The 12,753-nt window shown below is 39.9% G+C and overlaps 1 protein-coding gene across 2 annotated transcripts in view; it reads left to right on the top strand.

Moving 5' to 3' along the window:
- Ak5 (adenylate kinase 5) overlaps nucleotides 1–12,753 on the top strand; it is a 265,916-nt gene that overhangs the window by 189,532 nt on the left and 63,631 nt on the right. For both annotated transcript variants that reach the window (XM_042685351.1, XM_042685340.1), the window contains exons 9-10: nucleotides 8,167–8,209; nucleotides 10,931–10,975. In XM_042685351.1, coding sequence (XP_042541285.1) covers nucleotides 8,167–8,209; nucleotides 10,931–10,975 — 88 coding nt within the window. The remainder of the gene's footprint in view (nucleotides 1–8,166; nucleotides 8,210–10,930; nucleotides 10,976–12,753) is intronic.

The raw sequence follows: 12,753 nt of genomic DNA, 5'->3' as shown, positions 1-12,753 counted from the left end.
TTTCCCCTTCCCATCCCATCCTCCCCCCCACACCCCCCATCCAACCCTCCCCCCCACCATCACCAAAGTTGTAAAGTTCGTTTTTGACATACAACTTGTACATCTCATTGTTGCAATGGGCCCACCTGTATCTCTATTTAAATGATTTGTTTTTTCTCTTCCCCCCACAAATTATAACATCAAATACAGTGAAAGCAGGGGTTATACCGTGGGGGAGGGACATACAAAGCAACAAAGAAATCATCTTATAAATGTGTTAGAAACAATCGCATGAAAGAAAAAAAATTTGAATACATATCTTAGGGTTCATTTCCCTAACATCAACTTATCTGACCTTTTCTGTTTGACTCAGACATATACTAGTTATTGCAAATAAGGGAAACCATGGGACCTATGTTTCTTTGGGCCTGGCTTACTTCACTTAATATAATTTTTTCCAAGTCTTTCCATTTCCTAACAAATGGGGCAATGTCATTCTTTCTGATGGAGGCATAGAATTCCATTGTGTATATATACCACATTTTCTTGATCCATTCATCTACTGAGGGGCATCTGGATTGTTACCCAAATATTCACAAACAAGACCACACTAAAGCTTCCAGCATGACTATGTTTATTGCAGCCTTATTTACCATAGGTAAGATATGCACACTAACTTTAATGATCGCTTTCTTCCAATTGGGGCAGCAGAAGGCAGGAAGGTCATATGCTTGGTGGTCAGGATGTTCTACCTCACTGTCTGGCTTCCTACACAAGCCACATCAGTTTTCTAGAACTTCCACATCACCCCCAAACTTCCTGGTCCAAAAAGTAGAAGCTATCCATGTTCCCTGCCTCCTGATGTTGCCTCAGGCAGATGAAAATGCAGTTGACAAACACTGTCAAGACCACTTTAATAATAGTTCCAGTCAGCATTTTCTAAAATCATTTGTGTGTGAAGTGCTTTGCTGTCATTCTAACAAGCACAATAACGAGAATTCCTTAAAGTCTATTTCATTTCCTTGAAGGTGAGGAGGTAGCATAGTATCTTTTTTGGTTTTTATTGCAATTTATTATTATTGTTATCATTATTATCAAGAGTCCACTCCTCATTAACTGAACCCTTTGAAGATCTTCTGTGTGTGCTCCCCCGTTCCCAATGTCCTCTTTCCTCTTATAACCAAAGACAAGTCAGCAACTCAGGTTAAATAGAAATCTAGGAAAGTTTTCATAAGCTATCACTTCCTAGTTCATTACTTGCCAGAATTTATGTTTTTCATTTAGAACTAGTTGAAAGTAAGAAAAGACTTTGTTTCAAAAACTTGGAAATATCTTTGAATCCTCTTTTTGTGTTGTATTGTTTTGTATTTTGAAGTTGTTGTCTGGACTCAGAGGAAATTATCATCTTTCTTCTAGTACTTTTTTGTGAATTTTAGGACAAGAACTTTATCCAATTGCATCATTTTATTGCAAATAAGTTTTTCATGATTTCATTTATAGCTCTACCATGAAACATGCAGTCTGTTTATTATAAACAAGTCACTGAAGCAGGAATACACCCCCAAAATGGGGTGTCTCCAAGGAAAAGTTTCTTTTTTATTTTTAAAAGCATTTTTAAAAATTTAAGTATCAGCTGGATGCTGGTGGCTCACACCTGTAATCCTAGCTACTTAAGAGGCTGAGACCTAAGTTAGGCACCAGTGGCTCATGCCTATAATCCTAGCTACCTAAGAGGCTGAGATCTGAGATCAAAGCCAACTCGGGCAGTAAAGGCCGTGAGATTCTTATCTCCAGTAAACCTCTCAAAACACCAGAAATGGTGCTGTGGCTCAAGTGGTAGAGTGCTAGCCTTGAGCTGAAGAGCTGAACGACAGTGTCCAAGCCCAGCAAGCCCCATGACAGACAAAAAAAAAAGAGGCTGAGATCTGAGGGTTGGGGTTACAAGCCAACGTCAGGAAAATTCTTGAGGCTCCAATCTCCAATTAACCACCAGAAAGCCAGTAGAGTTATGGGCTCAAATGGCAAAGTGACTTGAGCACAAAACTCAAGCACAGTACCTAGGCCCAGAGTTCAAGCTCCAGGACTGGTGCATGTGCACACACACACTCACACACACACACACACACACACACACACACACACACACACACACACACACACAGGTACACACACAATCTAAATATCTATGTAAGGACAGACAACAGGTATATCTAAACACACAGTCACCACCTCTAGCAGCAGATGCTACTGCTAAGGAGGCAGAGTTGGCATCGAGGAGCTTAGTTCAACACCCATCTTCCTCCTGAGAAGCTAAAAGCTGAGGCCCAGCTCATCTCATCCAGAAGCTCCTCTTTTCAGTTACTCTCTCACCTACCTACTCTTACCTGGTGGTAGCCAGGCTGGTACTTGAAGACACCCTCTCTGGGCTGCAAACACTCTTCACATATCAGCTTCATATTGATCTGCTTATGATGATACCACAAGAAAAATTGGTCCTTAACCCGGGGGTACACAATAGGCTGTAATAAAAGCAGGCAAAGGATGTAGCTTTGCAAAATTGGTGAACCCATCTGTCTTCCTAAGCTGTTCTACTATGAGCTCCTCGAACTGGAATTCAATAAATCAAGGAACTAACAGTGAGACAAGAATTCCTTAATTTAACAATGTTAGGTACTCTGATCCCAAAGAAAAGCATATATACCCCCAATGAGCTTACCTCACATAAATACCACCAGAATCATCCCAACCAGAAAAATCAAACACCACCTTTACAAATGCAGTTTCCTACCTCTACATCCACATAGGGAAATGAAGTTGGATATGAGTTACTTTTGCTCTCTTTATGGCTGTATGCTTACTGGAGAATAGGGATGGTGACCCAAGAAGGTCTGGGGTTGTTTTCCATAAAGCCAGTAATCCCACCTTGAGATTCTGAATGGGCTCCTTCTGTAGGATTCTGAATTTCTCTTCACCAGCTCCCAGCCTATCACCTAATCTATATCACGGGACAGACACAATCAGCTGAATTGTGTTAGTGGCTGGGCAGCTGCGTTCCCATCTTCTCTGGCATCAATGGCATCATTGTAGGCTGCATCGTGGCTCCATATTTGTGAGTCATGAATGGCATTTACATAAAATCAGTGCTGTCTTGATGCCATCTGTGTCAGTTCAGAAGATTTACCACAGGTTTTTCCTGCACTCTCTTTTGCACATTCTTCTGTCCACAAACTACTTTTAGTTTGATGTTATTAAGGTTAGGGTCAGCCTATAACTTCTCAATAAATGCAATTTTAACCTCTTTTTTAAAAAAAAGGAAGTTTTAGCATCCCTTTTATGCTTTCCTGAACTAGTTTCAAGTCACCTGTCTCATTGTGCCCACAAAGCCTAACTCCATAATGCAGACTCTAAGCCAGCTGACTGGAACCTCTAGTGGAAAAAGCTGTGACAGGAAGAAGCCCTCCTCTCTCTCTCTCTCTCTCTCTCTCTCTCTCTCTCTCTCTCTCTCTCTCATATGTGTGTGTGTCACTCTTTCCTTTCTCTGAACATATACCATACAAAATCCACAGCTGTTCAAGTGGAATTCAGTGGTAAAGCATTACAATTTCTCAAGTTATGCCTCGCTGAAGATAAAGCTTGAGAGCCACGGGGCATGAACACCTTATTAGATGTTTCCTGAATAAGACTCCACAATTGCCTCTCTGAAAGTAATGCTTTTTATGCACGACACCCCCTCACATTTGTAAAGAGACGTGATATAGTGCCTCCAGGGGTAGCTTGGCATTTTTTTGACCAAAACCAAAAGTTCCTCTCTGTTTAAGATGCCAAAATGTTTTTTTTTTTTTTTGGGGGGGGGTAGGTCCGGTTGTGGGGCCTGTATTCTGGGTCTGGGTGCTGTCCCTCAGCTCTTCAGCTCAAGGCTAGCGCTCTACCACTTGAGTCACAGCGCCACTTCTGGCTTTTTTCTTTTTGCTTATGTGGTGCTGAGGAATTGAACCCAGGGCCTCAGGCATGCAAGGCAAGCGCTCTACTACTGAGCCACCTTCTCAGCCCTTGATGCCAAAATGTTTTAAATACAAAAGATCTGCACTGGAGCGATGGGATATATTGCGAGCCACTGGAAAACACCTTCTGATCAAATATCCCATTTATTCACCTCGGCTTTCATATCAGCTCACGACCTTCCTAAGAGCTAATGATGGTTGACCTATGCCCCAGAAATCTACTCAGTATCAGCAATCTAATGAAAATAGAACTGGAACTCACTCAGTGCCTTTGGTTGAGAAAAATAGAGTTATGGTTGAGAACTATGAAGAAAAACAGGTTAGATTTCAGAAGCCAGATACAGGTCAGACAATCCCTTTTGTCATGTAGTACATTGTTTTTTGAATTCAGATTAACCTTGATCAAATGCCCAACATCTGATACCTATACAAGGAAGATTAGATACAGCCTATCCTGTATGGTGGGAATGATCTGGTAATCTAACAGTGATAATAAAAAGTGAAAGAAAGGACTCAGTGTTTTCCTCTTTATACTACCTGGATATACCTAACAGCCATTTGGCAAACAACAGCAGATTCTGATTCCTTCTCTAGCCAACAGCACTGAATCTCTTATTCTGCAGCTAAATCACAGGCAAGCATATTAATTGCTTCAAAGAGGATTCTTGTGCAAGTAGGTTACTAGTTTGTGCTCTCTGGAGAAGGGCAGAGAGAAGCAGGACAGGGCAGAGATAAAAGCGAAACAAAGCTGCAGTCTTGGCTCCATCCCACGTTTACCAATCCCATACAGAGAGCTCCAGGACAGTTTGTACCATGAAATCGTACCAATTTGAGGCCAGGCTGCTATGAACCTTTGCAGCAGTGAGAGGAGGGAACTGAAGGTGGGTGCCAGGAAAGCAGTGGTACACCAACACCATTCACTATGCTAGTTACACTGGGGAGACTAAATCTGTACATAGGAAGCACCCTAGGTGGTAGGAGGTGTGGTTCCCCTTCCACCCCGACCTTGCCAGCCATGTGCCTCTCACAGGACATCTCTTTCCAACACCAGTCCCCTCATCTGTGAAATGGGAGTGAGGAGTGGAAGGGCTAAATCACGTCATCTCAATTCTCTCACTTTGAAGAGCAGTGATTTGAGTCGGAACTGGTGGGAGGCTTATTGAGGAACAACAGTGTTCTCTTCATTCACAGAAGGGGAATAATTGATGTAGATGTGTCCTTGAATGACCACTCCATTAAAAGCTCCTCTCCCATTAGAATAGCCCTAGAGATACAGGCAAATCTAAGAAGACAAGCAATCCATTTTTCCTGAAGGCCTATATACTAAAAAGGATGGCAAAGCTCTGTCTTTAAACAAAGTGCTTTCATGGCAGGTTTCCTCAAGGGAGTGTGAATGCAAGCAGACAGCCTCATTTAACTGAGTCCATATCAAAGTGAATTAGAGACAAGAGTCTGCAGTAAAGTGACAGTCGGAAGCTGTCCTTGCCAAGTGCTACAACCTGTAAGAAGACAGTTTGGCAAAAATTAGTTATAAATACATTTACTCTAGGACTGTGTGGTCTTCCTCATCTGGAATATATCCTATAGGAATAACATGCATGAAATGATGTTGACACTCATTACCAATACAAATTTACTCACTGGGCCACTTTCTCAAATATCATCAAAGATTAGAAACAGTTAAATGATCTATCAGTAAAGGACTAATTCAAAAATAATGATGGCCAGGTGCTGATGGCTTATTCCTGTAATCCTATGTAATCAGGAGGCTGAGACCTGGAGGATGATGGTTTAAAGCCAACTGGGATGGAAAAGTGTGAGAGACTCCAATTAACCAGGAAAAAGCTGGGCTACAGGTATGGTTCAAGTGGTAGAATGCCAGCCATGAGCAAGAAAGTCACACAATTGCAAAACCCTGGGTTCAAGCTCTAGTACTGGCACACATGCACACACACACACACACACACACACACACACACACACAAAAGATGGTACCAACCTTAAAACAAATTGTTTTGCAACTGAAAACATTCTGTCTAGGAACATTCTCTATCAATGTGGAGAACTCTCTAGAAATTATTCATAAGTGTAAAGACAAATAGAACAGTATACTATGAAATATTATATTTTAAACATAGATGCATGTAATAAATGTATGCTATTTTTGCATAGGGGATGAAAGATATAGATAGATAGATAGATAGATAGATAGATAGATAGATAGGCAGGCAGGCAGACAGACGGGACAGACAGACAGACAGACAGACAGATGGGTAGATATTCAAGTGCATCTCTGGATATCTAGACATATTTAACTATAAGGGGTAAGAAAGTAAAAGATAAAGTAGTGGATACCTTCTTATAAATGTTTTTTCCTTAAAATTTTCCCCTTACTTAACACCATAGGAAAATGGTGTGCCTAGTGAAAAATAAAATGGGAATGTTTGAAGGTAGCCATTAATAAAAATGGATCACAGCAGCTTTCCTTATTTCATGCTTTGGTCCAGGGATCAGCAAACTCTACCCTGTGATAAAACAGTAGTAATGGAGATAATGCAGCTCACAATATGTACTGTCTTACCCTTTACCAACAATGTGTGCCAACTGTAGTTTAATTTCTCTGTCTCTCTCTCTCTGTCTCTCTGTCTCTCTGTATGTGTCTCTCTCTCTGTCTCTCTCTCTGTAACATTAATGACCACAACTACCCATCAACTTCTGACATCAAACAAAGCATCTCATCTTGAAGTACTAGGGCTTGAACTTGGAGCCTACCATGATCTTTTTAAATCATAGCTGGTGCTCTACCACTTGAACCACTTAACCAGCCCAGATCCTATTTTCTTAAAGTCAGTTTTTCTGTTCACATAGAATTTATATATCAAGAAATGGGGCTAGATAAAAGAAATGCAAATCAAAACAACATTGAGATATCACCTCACTCCAGTTAGAACGGCAAAAATCAAGAACTCTAACAACAACAGATGCTGGAGGGGATGTGGACAGAAAGGAACCTTACTTCATTGTTGGTGGGAATGTAAACTTGTTCAACCACTTTGGAAAGCAGTATGGAGGTTCCTCAAAAGACTTCACATAGAACTCCCCTATGACCCAGCAATCCCACTTTTGGGCATTTACCCAAATGTTTACAAACAAGACCACACTAAAGCTACCAGCACAACTATGTTTATTGCAGCATTATTAACCATAGCTAGGATATGGAACCAACCCAGCTGCCCCTCAGTAGATGAATGGATCAAGAAAATGTGGTATATATACACAATGGAATTCTATGCCTCCATCAGAAAGAATGACATTTCCCCATTTGTTAGGAAATGGAAAGACTTGGAAAAAATTATATTAAGTGAAGTAAGCCAGGCCCAAAGAAACATAGGTCCCATGGTTTCCCTTATTTGCAATATCTAGTATAGGTATGAGTCAAGCGGAAAATGTCAGATAATGTGATGTTAGGAAAACGAACCCTTAAATATGTATTTTAATGTTTTTGTTTCTTTCATGCATGTGTTTCTAACGCATTTATAAAATTATTTCTTTGTTGCTTTGTATGTCCCTCCCCCACAGTGTAACCCCTGCTTTCACTATATTTGATGTCAGTATAACTTGTGGAGGAGATAGGGACAAACAAGTTGTTTAAGTATTCAGGTGGACCTGTTGCAACAATGAGAAGTACAAAATGTCATGTCAAAAACGAGCTTTACAGTGTCGGTGTGGGGGGGGGGAGGGGGGGAAGGATTGGGTGAGGGGGAGGGGGGAGGCTGGGAAGGGAAGTGAAGGGTAAACAAAGGAGGAGGCTGCAATGCTTGGTAAGAAATGTATGCATTATCCTGCCCATGTAATTGTAACCCCTCTGTACAGTATGTTCTCAAATAAAATAAAATTAAATTAAAAAAAAAAAAAGAAATGGGGCTAGGTACAGTACCATTTACAAAGAGTGAGGACTCCAGAGATAGATGGTCCAAGTTTAAACCTGTTCTAATCCCTCATCCCTATGGAACTTTCAGCAGCATTGCTTCTGCAATTCTCAATTCTTCATCTGGAAAATGTTCCTTATAAAACTGTCTGAAGTCCCCCCTCATAATTTTTTGAGAGATTAAATGTGTTCATGTTATCAAAGAGCTTGAACAGTACCTGTTAGTATTACCACCTAATACTGTGATTTTTTTAACAGAGTGATGACCAGTTAAATTTATTTGGAGAGGATGCCATGGGAGGTGAGTTCTCTGAGCTGACCAAAGATGTCATTTTAGCCATTTTCAACATGCCTTCTATATTAAACACCAGCTGAGAGATGATAAAATATCAACAATGTGAACTTCTTTCTTGGCCAGGGAATATGAGTGGGAGTGGAACTCTATGGATCTCTCTTCTTGGTCCACATGAAGAACCAACTGGACTCATCATTAAGACATACACTTCCTAATGGCCCAGAAAACATAACTCCCCAAATGCCCAATTTAAAGAAGATGTGCTGGTCAAAGATGTTTGGCAGACAGTTAATGTTTGGGCCTCACTGGAAGATTCACATATATAATTAGCATATAATTGCACAATTAGCATATAATTATATATGTGAATAATTAACTAACTACCCCAAATCCTTCAGTAAAGGAGCCAATCTATTTTAATTCTATATTCTTTCAACTTAGTTGGAACAGTCAATCACTGGTGGCTCATGCCTGTAACCCTGGCTACTCAGGAAGTTGAGATCTGAGCATCACCATTCAAAGTCAGTCCAAGCAGGAAAGTCCACGAGACTCTTATTTCCAATTTAGCTACCAAAAAGGCCAGAAGTAGAGCTATGTCTCAAGTGGTAAAGCGCTAGCCTTGAGTAAAAAAAGCTCAAGGTCAGCACCTAGGCAATGAGTTAAAGCCACAGAACTGGCACCAAAAAACAAACAAAAAAATCCTATTTGGAACACAAATTTGTTTTCTCAAACAGTTCTTGCTATTCTCCAGAATACCATTGGGACCTAACCCAAAATAATACTGCTTTATAATATTTTTCATATTAAAATCTCCCAAAACTTCACTCCAAATTAATTATTCCTGTAACTTAAAATTGATAAGAATGACACAAAATTTGTACTATTCAAAAACTATATCAATAACCATAGGTTAAATACCTTCTAACATTTACACTTCCCAAGAAAGTAATGACCATGGCTCATGAAAATATGTTTATAGTATTGACTGTGAACACATCCAAGTGAATGATGCAGCTTTCAGTGTTAACCCCAGCACTAATTCTGTATTGATCCTTGAACATGAGGTGATAAAGTGTCATTTAATAATCATGGAAATCACAGTATGTGAAAATCATCCCCAAATGACATCATAGTGACTCATGGAGAAAGTCACATTTGCATATAAGCCAAGAGTTAACTGTCACTTAGCTAAGTGCAAATAGTGGACTCCTCACAATTGAATGTGCAATGACTGCCTAGTAAATGTTTTCTCTGGTTATAAAATTCACACGTGCTGATGAGATTTTTAGGGGTAGAAATAAGAAACATTTGAAACTTATGGCCTAAAAATAATTAAGCTACAATACTTAAACAACAAAAAAATTAAAACCCATGATTAAACAGCCATGATCACCTTCTAACATTATTTGACTTCAGTGTGATCTTCTGTACCTCTGGTACTTAATTCAGAATATACGTGTATATACACGTGTATAGTTATTTCTCTACATATCATAGCATTTACATGTTCCCAAGTCATTAAAAACTAGTAATAACACATTATATGACTATACCATTATTGACTAGATAGCCACTATTAGTAACCTAATAGCATACAATACCATACCCTCAAAACCTCACACGTAAGAATAACCATGGCTACTTTCCTAGATTGCAAACAGATTCCAAGTAGTTCAACCTCATGATTTCCATATTAGAAACACCAATTATCTGCTTTAATAGAAAACAGCAACATAAGATCAATGTAAGATCTTCCCACACATACTATAGGCTACCATGTAAAGAAACTGGAACCTCTCCCCCGCCCATCTCCCTCTCTCTGCATCTCTCATGATAAGATTTTCAAATATTTCTGATTACTCTATCAGCAATCACATCTATTTCACTCACAGAATTATCTAGCCTCAGATACATTTTGTTTGGTCAACATAGTACTCTAAAAACCTGACTTGGGGAGCTGAGAAGATGGCTCAGTGGTAGAGTGCTTGCCTTGCATGAATGAAGCCTTAGGTTCAGTTCCACAGTACCACATAAGTAGAAAAAGCCGGAAGTGACACTGTAGCTCAACACCAGCCTTGAGCTGAAGAGCTGAGGAACAGCACCCAGGCCCAGAGTTCAAACCCCACTACTGACAAAAAATAATAATATTAATTAATTAATTAATTAAATTAAAACCTGGCTTGGAATGGTAACTCTAGTTCACCACAGCCCCCTCCACCCATACCCACCCATTCCACTCTAGACTTTTTCCTGGCTTTGCCAAAGCAATCAAAGAAATCTTTCTGAAAGCTAATATAATTCTTATTTCTGGAATCAACTTGCACCACCCCCACTACCCTGCCTAGACCAGATACCCCAAGATCAGCCAGCCCAAGAATAGAATCAGACCTAGAGCGTCTCTGATTGCATACAGCATTCATCCTAAGCTTTTTGGCATCCTTCTTTGCTTGGGGTGGTCCTGTGGGTTGGAGCAGTACCTGTCTGTGGACTCAGCGATTCCAGCCCTGAGCCTCACAGCAACCTAACCTGCGGCTGGGTCTTCAGCCTCTAGGGCAGAGGCCTCGCTTCCCTGCTAGTCTGAGTAAGCAACTCATTAACTCTTATATGGTGATGAGCTGGTTGAATTCTTGGGCACAAATACATGATCTGAGGTTATATAACAAGTTAAAAATCAGGCTTTTGCTACAGTATTTCTTGCCAGTAATTGAAATTACTCTTTTTTTTAAGGCTTCATGGAAGATTTGAGAAAAAATAAAATTATTTTCATGATGGGTAAGTAACAGCCCTCAATTTTTCATACAATTGCTCATAGCAATAAGTAGGGGTGGGGAACGGGGAGAAAGACGCTCAGTTCTGAAGTCATGTTTGATTTTTGGCCCAATACCTGAGAGGAAGAGAAGGGGAGAAAGGTTGGGAAGAACACAAATACTGTCAGAACACATTTTCTGCTTATCATTTAAGTATATATATATATATATATATATACACCTACCTTTATGTTTCCCAGAAATTTTCTATTTATATTTAGACAATGAAAAGATGCACCTTTCTTCCATGACTATGTTTCTACACAAACACATTCAGATAGACTTCAAATCTTACATGCTAACTACAGGACAATTTCTTGCACATCTCTGAGTAAATCTCCCTCATTGACAGATGAGAAAATTTAAATCCTGAGAACTTAAAATGTTTGGACAAAATCATTCAAACAACTGGAGGCAGTTGTTTGTGGCTTGCAGTTCCTTATCCCAGCATGTGCTGTGTGGGTTCAGTTGTCCTGAACTCAACTCTCACACACTCAGCCATTTGACAAACACTCAGGGAACACTGGACCCATGCCAGGCAGTGACCAGGACTCCAGTAAAGAGAATAATGAATGTGCCATACACCTTAAGACAAAAAGTAGGAAAAAGACAAAGAACTGGAATTCTGAGCCAAGTTTAGAGTAGAATTGGATGTTGACTTCAGAGAGAGCGGCCCAGGTAGGCGTCCTGAGGAGGCAGCATTTATGCAGGAAGCTAGGAGGCAGAGACAGTGAAGGCTCTCAAAGGAGTCGACAGAGGGAAAACTCCAGCCACAGAGAACAGAATGTATCTGTGAGAATTCCTGAACTCTACCTTTGTTCTGTCTCTCATCCACCTCTCCTTGTTCTTAATTTGGGGAGTAGACTGAACTCTTCCCCTGCTTACTTTACATTCTTTTCAGAGAGCAAAACACATTTCTGAAGTCATAATTTCAAAGAAAAATTGGTTGTGCTTATGGACTACAAAAATTTCCTTTTCCATGTAAATTTTAATAATCAGCTTTCTTGGCATGTATATCGTAAAGTGTATTCAAGTTTCTGTTTAAATTTTATGTTCAAGAACAAATGAGGAAAGGGAAAGGCTCTTTTTATTTATTTTTTGTTGTGTTTAAGTAGTTGTACAAAGGAGTTGCCATTTAACAAAACAGTTTATGGATACAGTAAGTATATCTTGATCACTGTTACCCATTTCAACAAGTTTGGTATCTAGAAATCAAACTAAGTATGGCCCTGGTGGCTCATACCTATAATCCTAGCTACTCCTGGGGCTGAGATCTAAGGATTATCGTTCAAAGCCAGCCAGGCAGAAAAGCCTGTGAGACTCTGATCTCCAATTAATGACTCAAAAACAAGACATGAGGCTGTGGCTTACCCCAAAGTGGTAGAGCACTAGCCTTGAGCAAAAAAGTTCAGGGAACAAATCCTAGGCTCTGAGTTCAAGCCCCATGACTGACAGGAAAAATAAGTAGGAACTTTCTGTTATCCTAAAGAAATCAATCATTTCAACAACGAAGCCCTGAAAACTTCTAGCAGCGATACAGCATGTTAGTGGTGCTTGGTGCTGCCTCTGGCAGTTACGTCATTTCAGATTCATCTAGTACTTATTCATAGATGAATTTGGGAATGTATTTTGAAATGTCACTTCTGTCTAGACATAACTAAAGACTTCAGCTTACCCGCTGAAAAAATCCTGTGCCCTTTAAAAAGGCAGAGAGCACAATTTAAAATCTTTGGCATTAGACTT

This window comes from Dipodomys spectabilis, unplaced genomic scaffold, assembly GCF_019054845.1.
Source record: "Dipodomys spectabilis isolate Male_0828 unplaced genomic scaffold, ASM1905484v1 ptg000002l, whole genome shotgun sequence".
Classification (NCBI taxonomy): domain Eukaryota; kingdom Metazoa; phylum Chordata; class Mammalia; order Rodentia; family Heteromyidae; genus Dipodomys; species Dipodomys spectabilis.
Note: the sequence above shows the minus strand (reverse complement) of the source record. Positions and strands in the feature narration are given on the sequence as shown.